Below are 18,314 nucleotides of genomic sequence, written 5' to 3' on the forward strand. Positions count from 1 at the left end.
ACTCATCACCTCCAAACATTTAATTATATCGGAGCAGGAGTTAATCTCAGGCTCCCAGAAACAGCTCAGTTCAATGGGTAGTGCCTGAATATGTGATGGTGTCCACGGTGAGCGAGCAGCCCCTCTTGTTCCTCATTGGCTGCCGATGATTGGTCCTCCCACTTTCTGAATCACAGTTCAGATTTCAGCCCAATCTTCAGTTCTCACTTTTACAAAGCGCTGACCGCTGGTCCACACAACGTTTGTAATTTTATCTTTGGGAGCTAGTGTATCATGAGTGATATAGGTTTACCCGCCCGTTAGTGGAGATGTGTGGACGTGAAAGAGGGCGGAAAGTATGTTTTGTGGGGGCTTTAGTAAGGGCAAGGTATTTCCACCCTGTTAAAGTCGAAAGAAAAAATAAAGTCTTCCATTTCACGAACTCAGGAAACACTGTAGAGCAAATGAAGTACGTTTGAGGAGCAATCATTGTTGCAATGTCAGAAATGCGGCATCCAATTTGTGCACAGCAATGTCCCACGAAGTGCAATGCGAGGAACAGTACATCATCTTCCGATTAGGCACTTTGCAGCCTTCCGGACTCAATATCGAGTTCAACAATTTCAGATCATAACCTCGTCCCCTATTACTTTTTTACTTAAAATTTTTTTCACCCGTTTGTTTTGGGTCTTCCTTCCCACCCGCATTTCCTTCTGTTTCTCCCTCTCACCTGGCAGCTGTCTCTTGCCTGCTAGCTCACTTCACACCTAATCTCAGCTGTCTTTTGTCTCCACCGGCCTATAACCATCTCGTTTGCTTTCGAATACCTTTTATTGTCTCTTTTACTTCTTTTGTCGATCGCAGTGCTGCCTTCGATCGATTTTATTTTCTTTCCAATTTTGAAAAATGGTTCCGACCCGAAACGTCAACTCAAATTTCTCTCCACGGATGCTGCCTGAACTGCTGAGTTTTTCCAGCATTTTCTATTGTTATGAGGTGGAGATGATTTGTTTTGGTGATGTTGATTGAGAGACAAACATTGTCCAGAACACAGGGGAGAACGCCCCTGCGCATTATCGAATAGTGCCATTGGATACTTTATGTCTACTTGAGAAAGTAAGCGGGGACTCGGTTTAACGTCTCAGCCATTTTTATCTCCTTATCGGAGCAAGGATATACATGCCTTAGGAGTGGTGCAACGAAGGTTCAATAGATTCATTCCTGAGATCAGGAGGAATAACTTCATTCAGAGGGTTATGAATCATTGGACTTCTCTACCCCAGAGGGCTGTGGATGCTGATTCGTTGAGCATATTCAAGGCTGAGACAGATTGATTTTTGCACTCTAGGTGAGCCAAGGAATATATATCTTCTCAGATACCTCGATCTCAATTTTTTTCTGATTACCTTCCTGTGAAACACCTTGGACCGTTTAAGGAAAGGATATAAATGCAAATTGTTTTTATTGGACTTTCAAACCTCATGGGACCTTGTAGTAAATAAACAAACACCACTACTGTGTAATTAGACTTCTGCGAAATTGTAATGCCTTTATTCAGATATTGAACGCATGACATTGCTGTACGCTCAAATGCATATGCTATTATAAAGCTATTAAATCATCTTCCATGCCATTAACAGTTATAATTATTTCCTGCAACAAAGCATCACCCGGGCAGAGCGCAGAGAGGAAACTCTGGCAGGGCAGAGGGGAATCGCACAGTTTTAACATAATAAACCCCGTTTTTATCAGTGAAAGGAAAGTCAATCCCATTCCTCAAGGTGCGCGCGATACTCTGCGCCAGATTTAACATTCGGCGCTCTGCTATGGTGAAACTTAGCACCCAGGCAGTAAAAGCAAAAACATATTTTACACCAAATTATTTAGAGCAGAATTGACTTCCTGGAGGAAACTCCAGCAGTAGCGGAGAGGGCAAAGATGTTCATGAAGTTTCCTGATCTATTCTAATTTCCCCAAAGTGAGGTCCGTTCTGTAATGTGCAAGCTTAGTAAGAAGTTTTACTTTACTAAAACACCGCTTCCACCCTCCTGCTGCAAGGTGGTGCCGAGAGTATTGGCGAAATTGATAGCCCCCAATCCGGTGGTTAATCGATTATTCAAATTCATGGACTGGGGGCCAAGTTTGCATTTTGTGCCCGGCTACACAGAAACAGCGATTCAGTCACAATTATCTCAAGGAACATGGCAAAAAGGATGGAATTTAAACTTGAGTTGTACAAATCCTTGGTCAGACCCGGTCTGGAATACTGCGGTCATTTCTGGGCATCGCTCTTCAGGAAGGATCTATTGGCCTTGGAAGGGGTGCAGCGCAGATTCACCAGAATGTTACCGGGGCTTAGAGAGTTGCATTCTGAGGATAGGTTGCATTGACTTGGATTGTTTTCCCTTGAGTACAGGAGATTATTGTGTAAATTAATCAAGGTTCTTAAAATGTTTACACTATCTGATAGGTTGGCTATAGGTAATCTATTTCTTCTGGTAATGAAATCTATAACAAGGTAATTATAAAATTAGAGGTAGGCCGCTCAGAAGCAAATTCAGGAAGCACATCTTCACGCGAAGTTTTGTGGAAATTTAGAAGTTTAACCGCAGAAAGGCTCTGTGCTGGGGGACAATAGGAGATTTCGAGAGAGGGATTGAAAAGTTTTGTTAGGTCAGCGTATCAAATGATTGGCACAAACCGGGTAAACCGAGTTGACGTTCAGACCAACCATGATCTCATTCCATAGAGAAGGCTCGAGGGGCTGAATGGCCGGCTCCTGGTTACCATGTTCTAAAATGTTTGTTTAAATTACGCACAAAGTAAACTAAATACCTGGAGTGGGGTCAGACATTTCTCACAGATTACATTTCTATAGATGGCTTCTTGCAAACACAAAGTCTCGCTGAATAATATTTTAATGGGTGAAATGCTGATGACCATGGCATTGTCCGGTACTGTTGAGATGGATGTGCCTGGTCTTCTAGAGCTTCACTGCTGCATAGAGGACGGAGTCCTCACCGAGGTTTTGGACGGTGTCTCGCTGACTCTGAAAGGAATGGTGCAAATGGTCAGAAATGCAATCGAACAACTACACTCTGGTAACAGTTCAGCGAAATTCTATCAGCTGATGCTCCAAGGCAGAAGCCGAAAAATGTCAAAAGCAGCGTTGTTGGAGTGAGCAGTATTAAACGGGGAATATTGCACTGCTCTAAAGGGTATTAACTGTCTGCTAACGGTTACATTTGCAGATGAAGTTTTCACCTCAGGTAATGCTGTTTGTTTAAAACAAGAAGGGACTCTCGAGCAGCAGCAGGGCAACAGGACATGATGGAAACAGAGAGCGGGAGGAATTTTCTACTTGATCAGAGGTGCTGAAGGGACGATAAGGGTTCGGCCACCGATCACTTTGACATCGATGGAAAGGGACATCAGTAAGGTGTAAAATGGGCGGCTGAATCCAGATCACTGTTTTAGGCCCACTCTAAGCCAAAAGTTCCAGCGCCTATCTCTGACAGCATCGGAAAATGAAGGGACAACTTAACTTTCCAGGTGGGATACTAGGATGTTGTGTGTAAGAGGTGGAAACCGCATGTTGGTTCAGTGGGTGAAATAGAATATGGTCTTGTTTATGTCAAAATGCTCTGCATATTCCAGACATTAACCAATTGTTAAACTGTAAATGCTGTACACTGCCTAGATTCGCTTGTACAGGAGTGTGTTTGCAGCTGCATTCGTGGTAATTGAACTCTGTAATTTCCCTTCAGTTCCTATAGCGGGCCCAAATCTACACCTCACCCCTCAAATATTATTGTTCTATTGCAAATACATTTGTTCAATCTGCTTAGAAAAATAGAGATCCGTTCATTATTCTGCATTGGACATCATTCTGTCGCCGTTTAAAGACATATTGAAGTGTGATCAAAAACATTTTTGTCCTCATGTATATTAATTACTGGACAAGGCAATTGTGATATTTCAAAAGAAGAAGAACTCTGTTGGAGAAGGCAACAAATATTTGGACACATCGTTCCAGGAGATGGAATGAGCGAGATAAAAGTCCACATCAATGGAAAAATAAAATCCCAGTGCATTTTTAACTTACAGCGTTTACTCTCGGCAATGTTTGCAGGTTAAGAACAGCATCTAAACAAAACAAAACACAATAGCAAATGGATTGATGTTTAAATACTTAGAGCATTTCCCTCTTTTATTAAAGAGTTTTATTCCTATGGAGGTTTTGTTTATCATCATATGGATGGGACACCATCTCCACACTCAATAGTGGGAACTAGCTGGCCATTGACAACTACCAATGGGTATTTGACTATCCACTAGGAAGTGAATGCACCTCCTATGCTGAGCTTCCCTTCTCAATTCCTCGGTTTCTCCAGGAAGTGGATGGGTTGGCTGAGGTTTCTCTCGACATGGGCAGTAGATTTTCACTGTATGACTTGATGTTTCTCGGATTATCGCTGATGCAGCGATAGCTTGCCTAATCTAGAGTTGTCCTGTGATCTCAATGAGTGCTAAACTCTCGATTGTTGAATATTAATGCATTTTTATCCATGATAATAACTTTAGCTATTTGAATAAGGAAACACTTGATTCCGAAATATTTACATCATACAGGCATGTTGCTACCTCTCTACAAAATCTTACTTGCTGTTGTAAAAATGTTGTCAACCTTTTTGTTCAATCTTTGCTCATTATAATAACCTATGTGATCCTTTATTCTGGAAACTTTATATGTAAATGTCTCACACTGTTGTTACACCATCTAACCACGGGTGGCACTACAACGCATTAAACGTTACTGGAGAAGAAGTTCGATGCTCCTCCTAACCCAATGTGTTAGCTTCACATCTTTGAAAGGGTTTTGCTATTTAACATTAAATAACAATAAAACGTGAAGTATTGTACGAAAGGGAAAGACGGCCAACATTGGAATGTAATTACATCTGTCTACCCCGGTCCAGTAATCCACTACCCTACAAGAGCAAAAAGTGGAAGGAGCGCACGTCAACCCATGCAGCCCACCAACCCACCCCTTCAACTACCGTCTGCCCCACCTTTGGCAGAGCGTGTAGTCACCTGAGAACTAATTTTTAGTGTGGAAGCAAGTCATCCTCGGTTCCGACTGACACCCTAAGAAGATGACCCTGCAATGCTGCACTTGAAGACTCTACTTAGCCCGGACTCCACATGCCTATTGCACTGCGAATTCGATGAGCAATACCATACAAATCTTTTGTGCTCTTTATAAATCGCACTTCCGATTGTAATTAGTTGCTTCACATTGCTCATGATAAACTCCTCTGCTTGATTCACTTGTAGAATCAAAATCTGCGACAGAAATTTGGCGTACTGTAATTACATCTATCCACCAGTGGTGGCGTGGTGCAGCTTCTCAGCATGTTTGCAAAAACCTGTGATGCTTTTACCGACTCCACTTGCTTCAGCAATTGCCACCTATTACACTACTGTACTGTAAATATATAAATGTTTAAAACAATGCATTATCAGATTTCCTATTAGAAACAAATTAGCACAGTGGGTCGGAATAAAAAAGGGGTTTGTTTTACATCTATGTGCCGGGTCCAGCGACCTCTTTCCGACTATCCTCTCTGCATCTGTTGACTACACTCCCTCATCATTCCCTGTCTGAAAAATCACTTTCATTGAATGATGAAAATATATATTCAGAGTTTATTTTGATTCTTGGTCAGATTCACTGAATGATTCAGAATGATTGACAGTTTATGTGATTCACAGTTGGTTTGCTAATACAATAAAATGTCTACAAACGGTTACTAGAAATGTAACAATAATATTGTGTTCATTCCTTTTCGTTAACTGCAAGAAAAGCTAAATGCAAAGGAGAATTTTGGATGTAGGAATACAAAACTGAACTTACATGTTAGGGTCTCACTGCTTTGGTCACCAGGAGGCGCTGTGTTCCTTAAAACAACATATATCGTCAATTAATCATTTTATTTTCGATGGCACAGATCATTAAATTCTTGATACAGGTATTGATTGGATTTCAGACATGGATCCCATGTTATATGTAGAAGTATCTCTCTGCCCACGTCCTGGAACATGTGTTTATCCAACTGTTCCCAGGCCAGGTTATTCCTTGTTACCCTGGAACTAATGATTAGTTTGACGTCTAGGGTGATTAATGAGGACCTATCTCCTGCTCTCACCATGTGGAGCGGCACCATTACATAGTTTGTGAATATTTCCTCCCGTTGGACAATCTCTTTGGCGAGCAGAATTTCCATTGGGCTAAAAATAAGAATTTGATGAAATCATCACAAACCGATTCGCGATATCGATTCAGTGAGCACAAAGAGGGATTTCATCTCTCATTGAGCTGTCGTTAATATGGGATCCCCAGATGAGAAAGGCTATAGTTTAATGAGATAATGAACAAAAACACATTTAAAGGGATGTCGTGCAGATGCAAACAAAATTACTGAAGTAAGTGAAAACTGCCTGGATTAGTGTTTGAATATGGTTGAGTTTGTGTGATTGTGTGTGTGTTTGAGTGTGTGTGATTGTGTGTGTGTTTGAGTGTGTGTGTGTTTTATTATGATTGTGTGTTTGAGTGTGTGTATGTGTGTTTTAATATGTGTGTGTTTAAGTTTGAGTGTATGCTTTATTATGAGCATGTATCTGTGTCTTTCACTGAACGTATGAGAAAATATATGTGTCCTTGTGTGTGAATATATGTGATTATGTATACCAGTCTGTGTATATGTATATGAATTTGTGAGTGTATGTATGTATATACACACGTGTTGGAGTGTGTGCGTGAGTGTGAGTGGGGGAGTTTCTTTCTAATATGAAAAGGAAGTGAAGTATACAGGGTACAATTATTCCTGAACATCTGCATCTGAGTTTTATCTTGGCCAGGTGTGGTTGTAATTGACAATTCAACAGTCAATGATCTCACCTCATTTCTCTGCTGCTTCGCCACTTCCCTGAGAAGAAAATGTAAGTGTTAGAAATCTGAGCCAAATAATGGTTTACAAAATAGGAATAAGAGTAGAGTCAATGAGCTGAAAAGGTCTTTTGGACACAGAAACCTGTGCCCCAGCACCATAGCTGTCCCGACACAACCAACCAATGTTTTATGAAGGAACCCGAAGGGGGTACTTTTAAATTAACCCACCGGTGGGAAACGGTCGAATTCAGGCAGGATTTCCATTGTACACAGCGCCCATTTCCTGCTCCGCTAAACTATAATTTCATTCCATGCTGTGTTGCAGATTTTCCTCCTCCATACTCATGTACTACCCTAACCACCTCCACAACATCACCTCTCAGCCGTCTCCTTCCAGACTAAGAATACCGAGTTTTTCGATTCATTCGTTACAATGTGACACTGTGGGTTGGAATTCCACTTGACTGGTAAAGGAAAATGGGCGGTATCGCTCACTCTGCATGTTCTACACCCCACAGGACATTCAGTTCCATACATGGGGAATACCATAGGTGGCAAATGCAATATCATCCATCTTGCACGATCAAGTAAGACACATTTGTACCCCAGTAATGCAGTTGCTCAAAATTAGCAGTAGCGTTGAGCCGCCCATTCTACGTTAAAATCTATATTCTATTGAAATCAATGATACTAAATATCGGATGGAGCAAATAACAGGCGGCTATTTAAAATACTCCCGTTATGTGCTTCCACCAAAGACGCATTTCTACCCAGGACCCTTTCTGCTTCGACCCTCGCTATTTCGCCTGTCAGTCTACGATTTCCAAATATTTACAGTCCGAGCTTATGGGTGAAGTGGGAGATGGTTGGAGGAGGTTGTCAGTACTGTGCTCATGGAGAGGCGGCAGTAAGCATGGTCTGCGTGTCTGTAATGAACGGATAATGCATGTTGATTAACCCACCTTTCTTCCAGAAGCACACAGCCAACAGAACAAAGATGAGAATCAGACCCACAGCAGAGCCAACACCAGCCTCCAGCGCAAAGGATTTATCTAAGTGAGGTAAAGGGACACAGCGTAACCAAGTTAAACAACAGTTTCTACAAAAAATAGATAATCTGCAGCTTAACAGAAGCCACCGATAGGCAGTGGATCCAGAGTGAATTCCAAAACAGAAAAAATACATAAGAAATTAAAAGGTTGATATAATATCATAGAATTGCACAGAAAAGAATGAGTCCATTTGGCCCATCGTGCCTGTGAAAGAGCTATACAAATAGTATCACACCTCTGCTCATTCCCCACAGCCCTGCATTTTGTTCTCACTTTCAAGTATATATCCGATTCCCTTAGGAATGTTACTATTTAATCTGCTTCCACCTCACTTTCAGGCAGTGCATTCCAGATTACAACAACTCACTTGTTTATTTAATAATTTTATCTCACCTCTGTGTTTTGCCAGTGATCTTTAATCTGTGCCCTGTGGTTATCGACCCTACTGCCAGTAGAATCAGTTTCTCCTTATCTGCTCTATCGTAAACCCTCATAATTTTGAACCATTCAATTACATCTCCCCTTAACATTCTCTGCTCTAAGGAGAAGGACCTCAGATTCCCTTGTCTCTTCACATAAAATGGCATAGCATTTCCAACACTCGCGATACTTAATGTTAGCGGTTCCTTGGATTATCACTGTTTCGAAAACGTGCCTCAGATGTTCAAAGTCGTTCTCTCCTCCTCTGTTTTTTATAATAAATGACCCGCATTAAATCAGTGCTGCAATATCAGCGAATCAGTAATAAAGTCGGCGGGGGTTTGGCATGCAGTTGACGTCACAATGCATTGGGAGAACATGACGCAGCACGAAGCTGATTCTCATTGTTCGATTGATTAGTTGCCTCGTTCATTCTTTGATTCTTTCATTGGATATTAACCGTTTTCTGGGACAAAGTGACTGTTCCCAGCTGGCGGCAAAAATATAACAGATTGCACGTAAATTAGTCAGTTTCATTCTGTAAGTTTCATTCTGGTCATTGGGTCAAAACTGCGCATGCGAGGAGAGAATGAGTTGAGCTAATTTTTTAGGCGCGGACCTTTGTCACAACATCCTGCTCTCTCCACAGACGCCGACTGAACTGTTGTATATTTCAAACAGCAGATTGTTTGTTTTGCTTATTGCTTACCAGGTTAAAATGACCTTTTGTTAAAGTCGGTAACGTGAATATTTTTTTTTCTCAGCTTCCCTAGGGTTAATCTTGCACTATTATAGAATCGATGAGGAACTACAGGAGAAAGCGAGTGAATCAAACTTTTAATCGGAGTTGGAGAAGTAAAACCATCCAATGGTTAGTGCTTTAGTTCTGCCATCAGTCACGCAGTAAGTAGCAAACACTTAATGGAATAAGAGTCAAAGGGTATTCAAGCACTGGTGTAAAAGTGGGCAATGTCACATCGCCCACCTGTTCAGTCCTGTATGACGGGGTGTAAAGTGGGCAGCCTATGAGTCAACATCCAATAAGAATTTTAACATATTGATGTCATTTACATGCCAGTATTAATCCTTAAACAGAACAACTGATGCAGACTAACTATGATGCAAGCACCCCTTGTGCTGGGGTCCGATAAATACAGTGACTCTGTGAATCTCACTCACCTCCTACAGTTATATGTACAGGGTCACTCAGAGCCGATGTTAGCCGCCTTCCGCTCACATCCGCTTTGTACAGGCAGGTGTAACTTCCTCCATCGGAATGACCTATAATCCTGATGGTGAAGGTGAGAGAATTACACCCTGCAGCAGCATGCTGGACATCCGAGTGATTCGTTTCTCCATATCTGTAGAAGTAAAATGTGATGCCAGCAAGCTCCCATGGGCTTGTACAGTTAAAGGTGACTTCTCCACCCTTCACAAGAACATTGGAATCCATTGATATATTTGGTTTGGGTAGACCTGTAATTCGAAAGGAACAAGTAGTGACCATCGATTCAAAATGCAATATAGCCTTATTCTTGAGAACCAAAATATGAATGAGCTGGGCTTGTGTACACAGGGGATAACTGAAACGTTTGGAGAAGACAAGACAGTCGAAAATATAGTGAGCAGTGAGGATGATATCAACACACATCAAGGGGACATGATTCTGCTATTCCCATTTACACTTCCTCTAGACCCAGCTTTTGTTTCTTTACTGGTCCCATACCATCTCCTTTTGCATTGTACAATCAGACCTACTGTAATTTAATCTTTCCTGCCTTCCAACCTAACACAGACCTTCCCATTTGATCTTTCCTCCCTTCCCCATTTCACTGCCTCTGCATTTGCTTAAAATGTTTTATAACTCTAAGTTTTCCAGTTCTGAGGAAAGATCATCGATGTGAAACGTTAACACTGTTTCTCTCTCTACAGAGGCTGCCTGGCCTGCTGAGTATTTACAGCATGTTCTGTTTTTATTTCAGGATTACATAGAGAGACTGGTGAAATTGAGAGAAACATGGCAGATGAAATCTAATGCAGATAAGTGTGAAGTGACACAATTTCGTAGAAAGAATTAAGAGGGAATGTTTAAACGAAATTGTACAATTTCAAACGTGGTGCAGGAACAGAGGGACCTGGGGTGCACATGCACAAGTCTTTGAATGTGGCGGGATAGGCTGAGGTTACATTTAAAGAAAAGCTGTATCAAACAGAGGCTCAGACTACAAAGTCAAAGAAGATATGCTAAAGCTGTAGGAATCACTGGTTAGACGCCATGTAGGAATACTGTGTCCCAGAATAGGGCACTACACTTTAGGAAGGATGTCAATGCCTTACAGATGGTGTGGAGGAGATTTACCAGAATGGTTCCAGGGAAGAGGGATTTCAGTTATATTGAGAGACTGGAGAAGCTGTGATTGACTCGTCAGAGCAGAGAAGGTTGAGTAGAGATTTAATAGAGGTGATCAAAATCATGAAGCGTTTAGATAGATTAAATAAGGAGAACGTTTTTCCAGTGACAGCAAGGTAGGTAACCAGGCGACGCAGGTCTGATTGTACAAATCAAACTTCCTCTCCACCTTCTCTGCTCTAAGGAGAACTACCCCAGCTTCTCTACTCTATCCACGTAACTGAGGTCCGTCCTCCCTGGAATCGTCCTCGTAAATCTTCTCTGCCCTTCTCTAAGGCCTTCCAACCCTTCCTAGAGTGCGGTGCCCAGAATTAGACCCAATGCTCCAGTTGAGGCCGAACAAGTGTTTTATAAATGTTTATTATGACATCCTTGCTTTTGTACTTTATGCTGCTATTTAAGAAGTTCAGGATCCCGTATGCTTGTATAACCGTTTTGTCAACCTGCCCTGCCACCTTCAACAATGTGTGCACAAATACCTCCAGGTTTCTCTGGTTACACATACACTTTAGCGTTGTAGCTTTTAGTTTTTATTGTCTCTCCTCGTTCTTCGTACCAAATATATCATGTCACACTCTTCCACGTTGATATATTTCGTATTGTTACTGCATCTGTGGTAAATGAATGTAAAGAACAACAGAAATGGATTTCTGCATGTTCTTGTGCCATGAAAGGCTGGTAACTCAATAACGATTGTGACGTGTTTAATTGAAATGTTCGTATCGGCAATTGAGATTCGACAAAAAGGGAACTGATGGTTTCAAAAAGAAAATAAATCAGTTGGGGATCTTGTTCCAAAATCTGGGCTTATCGCTGAAATTACCATCTTTGATACCAGGAGAAGATATTTTCCTTTGAAATTCACATTTCTGCTAACTTAGTCGAGCCATAACCTGAATAAAAAGAGTGAACAACTCCCATAAACTGTGTGGATTTACATTTCACATCAGGCAGTGCAGAGTTGCTCGGCTGTAGGATGTGGGCTTCGCTGGCAAGGCTGGCATTTAGTGCCCGAACCCAGTAGCCCTTGAGAAGATGATGGTCAGTCTTCTTCTTTAACCCATTTATGCTCCCACAATGCTGTTCGGTATGGACTTCCAAGATTTTGAGCGAGCGACGATGAAGGAACGCCAAATATATTTCCAAGTCAGGATGGTGTGTGACTTGGAGGTGGAACTAGGAGACTTTGCTGTTCAGATGCTACGACTGCCATCGTCCTTTTTTATGATGGAAGTCGAGGGATTTCGAGGTGCAGACGAAATCCATTGAGTGATATGAAACCTTAAATGTACTTAAGTTAAAATATTTTGCGTATCAGGATGTTTTTGTAAATCTCATTCCGCTGTTTCGGTTATCTGACTGAGAATCTGTAATCTGACAAGGCCACCCACACTGGCGGTGCCTCCTGAGGTGACCATACATTCAGTGGAGTTAAAACTTTGGCAGGAAGAAGCCATTTGACGTTAAACATTCCACTGTGGTAGTTCCAGACATTTAGTGAGTAAAATTGGAAATCAGGGTCAGATTTTGCGTGATTTTAAGAGATAGCCGGCCGCCCCCTGTCAGAATGTGTTGTCTTCACATCGCTAAATATCCAATCTCTCAGCTCCATCAAACAGCATTCCCTCAGTACTCAGTCACAGGGACAATGGTAAACTAGCACGATATTAGATTCCATTTAAGGCAATGGAGGGTATAATTGGGCGGAGAGTAAAATGGAAGGTCGATCCCTATCCGCCTCTTTTCCACCTGGAGGGTGTGGTTAAAGTTACCCTCCAAGTGTCGCCATGGACTGTGAGCTCATGTTTTTCGTCGGGATTGAATGCACAACATTCAGACGCAATGGAGTATAAATTCGTCTTGTACAGTATCCTAAAGCAGGCGATAGCTCAACATCAGCACGTTTTACACATCGCCGGATTTCCATTTCAATTGCCTGCAATGGAATCAGAAATCTGTCGGGTGTGAATCGGGCGGCTGTTTCGCTTTCGCCTGTTTTACGCTAATTCCCGTGAGGAATGTCACAGTATCTCCAGTAATGCCCTTTGCGGTGAGCAGGTGCACAGCGAGTGATTGCAGGGCATGTTACATGAATCCTGTCAAGAGTTGAGGAATCAGATTAAAACCTAGCCCCACTATGTATGAAAGGAGGGAGAGAGGAAACGAGGAACTACAGGCCAGTTAGCCTGACATCAGTAGTAGGGAAATAGTTCGAATCTGTTATTGAGGAAATGGTAATAGGTCACTCAGAAAATACAAATAGCATTGACAGAGTCAACACGGATTTATGAAAGTGAAATCATGTATGACAAATCTGGTGGAGTTTTTTGAAGTTGTAAATGGCAGAATTGATAAGGGGGAATCAGTGGAGGTGGTGTATTTGAATTTTCAGAAGGCATTCGATAAGGTGCCAAACACGAGGTTACTAAACAGAATTAGGGCTCATGGGATTGGGGATAATATATTTGCATGTATTGAGGATTGGTTAACGGACAGAAAACAGAGAGTTGCAATAAAAGATTCATTTTCGGGTTGGCAGGCTGTAACAAGTGGGGTTATGTAAGGATCTTTGCTTGGGCCTCAGCTTTTCACAATCTACATCAATGGTTTGGATTAGGGGACCAATTGTAATATATTCAAGTTTGCTGATGATACAGAGCTGGTGCAACTTAAGGTGTGAGGAGAATGCAAGAAGGCTTCCAGGTGATATAGACAGGCAAAGTGAGTGGGCAGGGACAGGGCAAATGGAACAGAATGTGGAGAAGTGTGAGTCTAGATCCAAGGTCCACAGTCTCAGGTTAAGGTTTCGGCCATTTAGGAATGAGATGAGGAGAAATTTTTACACTGACTGGATGATAAATCTTTGGAATTCAGCACCCCATAGGGCTGTGAAGGCTCAGTCGTTGAGTATATTCAAGACAGAGGTAGATAGATTTTTGAATATTAAGGGAATCAAGGGATATGTGGATAGTGCAGGACAGTGGAGATGCCGTAGAAGATTGCGAATGATCCTACTGAATGGCAGAGCAAGCTTGAAGGGCCAAATGGCCTTTCCTGCTCCTGTGTCTTATATCCTTATGTTCTTAAAACCAATTCTGTTTTATTCCTCTCTCCAAATATTAAACCATTAATTCAGTTACAGTGATAGAAGCATGATTTTATAAACATACCAAGAGTGCTGGAAAAATACTAAAATCCTCTGCTCCCTGTCACTCACCTGCTACAGTGACCATCACAGACTCACTGCGCTGAGTTTCTAACCACCTTCTATTGACGAAGGTCCCATATTTGCACTGGAATCGCCCTCCTTGGTCAGTACTGTTAACCGGGATTGTTAAAATGTTGTCCTTTCTGATCATTTGATCAGATTGCAGGTATTGATTATCTTTGTATAAGTAGAATGTTTGCCTCGATAATCTCCGGTCACATTGCAGGTAATGGTGATCGCCTCTCCTACTACATACACCCCACTCGGTTGATCAAGTGATATCATTGGTGTAGTTAGCGGATCTGTGGTAAAATAAATATAAAGTACAGTTAGAAATGGATCTGCGGATTTCCACGTGCAGTGCAAGGTTGGGAACTCATTGATGATTGTGCGGTGTTGAAGCACAGTTTCCCATCGGATACAGAGATTCCGCAATAGGGGAGTTCGGGAATTGATTATAAAAAAAAGATTGACTTGCATTTCTCTAGCGCCATGCATAACCATTGGACGTCCCAAAGCAGTTTACAGCCAATTTAGTAATCTTGAAGTGTATTCGCTGTTGTTATGTGGGAAATCAAATGGTGGTGCCAAAGAACCAAAATCCGCTCAAGTTCTCGGTCCAAAGTCCGGTTTCAGGCCAGAGATTTTACTCGGGGATGCGAGCGGAACAAGGAAATGGTTGCTTTGAAATGCCCAGTGCTGTTACTTTAGCAAGGTGAAGATGAGATCAGAGAGAGTGAAAGTCTTCATTATTCCCATAGCAGCGACTGGTACCACTGCAAGTATGATACCCCCGCCAACAGAAGGCAGTGAGCAACCAATCTAAGCGAGGCTTTGAGTGTCACACTTTTGAAATAATTTAGCCGTTTTTGCAAGCACACAATTATTTTTATATATACCATTGTGGTTGTCGCTGGCATGTCCAGCAACTACTGTCAATCCCTAGTTTCCCCTCCAGAAGGTGTGGGTGGCCTTCTAATTGAACCTTAGTGAGGCCAGTGTGGTCAAAGTGCACAACAATGTAATGAATTGTAAGGGTTGGACGTACCAACGATGAAGGAACAGCAATATATGTCCAAGTCAGGATGGTGTGTGACTTGGAGGGGAACTTTGAGGCGGTGATGTTCCCATGTACCTGCTGCCCTTGTCCTTCTAGGAGGAATAGAACGCTGGTTTGGGAGGAGCAGCCGCAGAAGCCTTGGTGACTTGCTGCAGTGCATATTGTAGATGGGAAACACTGCAGCGACTTTGCGCCGGTGGTGGACAGAGTGAATGTTTAATGTGCTGCATGATTTGCCAATCAAGTGAGCTGCGTTGTCTTGGATTGTGTCACGCTTCCTGATTTGCAGCTGCTCTCACCCAGAGATGTGGAGAGTATTCAATCACACTCTGGAGTTGTGCATGGAGATGGTGGAAAGGCTTTGTGGAGTCAGGAGGTGAGACACTCGCCGCAGAATTCCCTGCCTCAGACCTGCTCTAGTAGCCACTGTGTTTATTTGAAGGTGAATTTGGAGTGGATGTTGTTCCCATGCACCTGCTGCCCTTGTCCTTCTGGCTGGTGGAGTTCCCGTGTAAGTGAAATGCTGACGAAATGCAATGAAGAGAGAGATATGGAAACCAACAAAGTAATTCGATTAAAATATCACACATAATAGGATCATTTTGAAAGTCTTGGCACGCAGATTCTGTTCTCGGACAGAGAAACCTGTAATCTGTTATGGCCAGCCCATCTGGAAAGCTTCTTGAGCTGACACTACACTCAGTGGAGTTAAATCCCACACGCTGTGCTTTCATTGTGGCAATAAAATTTAAAGTTTAAACATGAAGTGGGACATTTTTTTGGAGGTGGATCCTTGAACATAGTATTTATGATTCGATTTTATACACATAATTAAATGGAAAGCTTTATCAGGCAGGGCTGAAAACGGGCGGCCGAATCGCTAGCGCCCGTTTTGAGCTACCGCCCGTGACGAATTTCATCGCCTTATCTCCAGTAATGCCCTTTGTCGGTAATGGATTCACATCAATTGAACAGAGGTCCAGAATTACATGAATCCTTTCGAGAATTGATCAATAGGTTCAAAACCCTTTCGGTTTCTTCCTCTATCCTAATATTAAAACATTCATGTTGTTCCAATGATTAAAGCATGATTTTATAAAAATTCCAAGAGCTTGATAAAATCATACAAAATCCATTGATCCCTGTCACTCACCTGCTACAGTGACCGTCACAGACTCGCTACGATGAGATTCTAACCGTCTTCCCTTGACAGAGGTTTTATAGTGGCACTGGTACCGCCCTCCCTGGCCTTTACTGGTAACTGGGATTTTTCCAATGTTGTCCTTTCTGATATTTTGATAGGATTGCAGATATTGATTATCTTTGTAAAAGTAGAAAAATTTATCTCGATAATCTTCAGTCAAGGTGCATGAAACGGTGACCGTCTCTCCTACTACATACACCCCACTCGGTTGATCAAGAGTTATCACTGGTGTTGTTAGCGGAGCTGTGGTGAAATAAACAGAAAGTACAATTGGAAATGCATCTGGGGATTTTCATGTAAAGTGCAAGGTTGGGATCTCAATGATGATTGTGCGGTGCTGAAGCACAGTTTCACATCGGATACAGAGATTCCACAAAAGGAGAGTTGGGGATTCGATTATGAAGAAAAAAAGACTTGCATTTTTCTAGCGCCTTTCATGATCTTGGAACGTCCCAAAGCAATTTACAGCCAATTTAGTAATTTTAAAGTATTTTCGCTGTTGTAATGTAGGAAATCAAATGGCGGTGCGAAAGAACCTACATCAGCTTCAGTTCACTCTCCAAAGTTCGGTTTTAGGCCGGAGATTTTACTCTGGGGTACAAGCGAAAAAACAAAAAGGTTCCTTTGAAAAGCCCACTGCTGCTAATTTAGCCCAAGTGAAGATGAGATCAGAGAGAGTAAAAGTCTCCATTATTCCCTTAACAGCGACCGGCAGCAGTAGAAGTAAGATACCTCCGCCAACGGAAGGCAGAGAGCAACCAAAATCAGCGAGGCTTTGATAGTCACTCATTTCAAATAATTAAGCCGTTTTTGTGAGCACGCAATTATTGTTATCTTTACCGTTGTGGTTGTCACTGGCGTGGCCAACAACTACTGTCAATCCTAGTTTCCCCTTCAGAAGGTGTGGGTGGTTTTCTAATTGAACCTTAGCGAGGCCGGTGTGGTCAAAGTGCAAAACAATGTCATGAGTTCAAATTTTTTACCTACCGACGATGAAAGAACAGCGATATATATCCAAGTTAGGCTGATTTGTGACTTGGAGGTGAACTTGGAGGTGGTGGTGTTCCCATGCGCCTCCTGCACTTATCCTTCTAGGTGGGAGAGGTTGCAGGTTTGGGAGGTGCTGCCGAAGAAGTCTTGGTGACTTGCTGCAGTGCAACTTGTAGATGGTAAACACTGCAGCCACTTTGTGCCGGTGGTGGATAGAGTGACTGTTTAAAGTGCTGCATAATTTGCCAATCAAGTGACCTGCTTTGTCTTGGATTGTGTCACGCTTCCTGAGTTGCAGCTGCTCTCATCCAGAGATGTGGAGAGTATTCAATCCCACTCTTGACTTGTGCAAAGAGATGGTGGAAAGGCTTTGTGGAGTCAGGAGGTGAGACACTCGCCACAGAATTCCCTGCCTCCGACCAGCTCTAGTAGTCACAGTGTTTATGTGGAGGTGAATTTGGAGTGGATGTTGCTCCCATGAGTCTGCTGCCCTTGTCGTTCTGGCTGGTGAAGGTCCCGTGGAATTGAAATACTATCGAAATGCAATGCAGGGAGAGAGATGGAAACCCACGAGATAATTAGATTAAAATATCGTGCATATCAAGATATTATTGAAAATCTCAGCACGCAGATTCTCCTGTCAGCTTGCAGAGCTTCTTGAGATGACAGTACACTCAGTGGGGTTAAATCCCTGGCGCCGTGCTGTCATTGTGGCACTAATCGTTGATTGTTCGAACCTCTAGTGATAAACATTTTCTTAGGCGGATCCTTGAATCAGGCGGCCGCAATTTGATTTTGTACACATAATTAAATGGAAAACATAATCAGGCGGGTCATAAAATGAGCGGCAAATCGCTATCGCCCATGTAATGCTACCGCAGGCCATATGTTTCATTCTCCTATATTGTCATTATGTGAGAGACAAGCAGTGATATCCGATTGTATTACAGTGAAAAAATTGATTCTTACCCATTACCGTTACCTCCACGGTATCACTTCGGTCTGAGGTTATCTGCCGCTCTGACATTGTTTCCTTATA

At 42.3% G+C, this 18,314-nt stretch overlaps 1 protein-coding gene and 1 long non-coding RNA gene across 2 annotated transcripts; both read right to left on the reverse strand.

The window, feature by feature from the left end:
- Positions 1-2,591: 2,591 nt before the first annotated feature.
- LOC147087412 (uncharacterized) lies at positions 2,592-6,221 on the reverse strand. The gene is made up of 3 exons (XR_015075435.1): positions 5,897-6,221; positions 4,085-4,125; positions 2,592-3,028 (listed from the first exon to the last, which is right to left on the reverse strand). It is a non-coding gene; the product is annotated as an uncharacterized LOC147087412 (long non-coding RNA).
- Positions 6,222-7,822: 1,601 nt separating this feature from the next.
- On the reverse strand, positions 7,823-18,302 carry LOC147087413 (leukocyte immunoglobulin-like receptor subfamily B member 3). Its single transcript, XM_085977753.1, is given in 6 exon segments — positions 7,823-7,983; positions 9,583-9,879; positions 14,031-14,222; positions 14,225-14,323; positions 16,235-16,528; positions 18,245-18,302. Coding segments are annotated over 6 exon segments (1,101 nt in total).
- Between the last annotated feature and the right edge of the window lie 12 nt (positions 18,303-18,314).

This window comes from Somniosus microcephalus, unplaced genomic scaffold (genome assembly GCF_052327205.1).
Source record: "Somniosus microcephalus isolate GS21.2 unplaced genomic scaffold, FLI_Smic_1.0 unresolved_chr5, whole genome shotgun sequence".
Classification (NCBI taxonomy): Eukaryota; Metazoa; Chordata; class Chondrichthyes; order Squaliformes; family Somniosidae; genus Somniosus; species Somniosus microcephalus.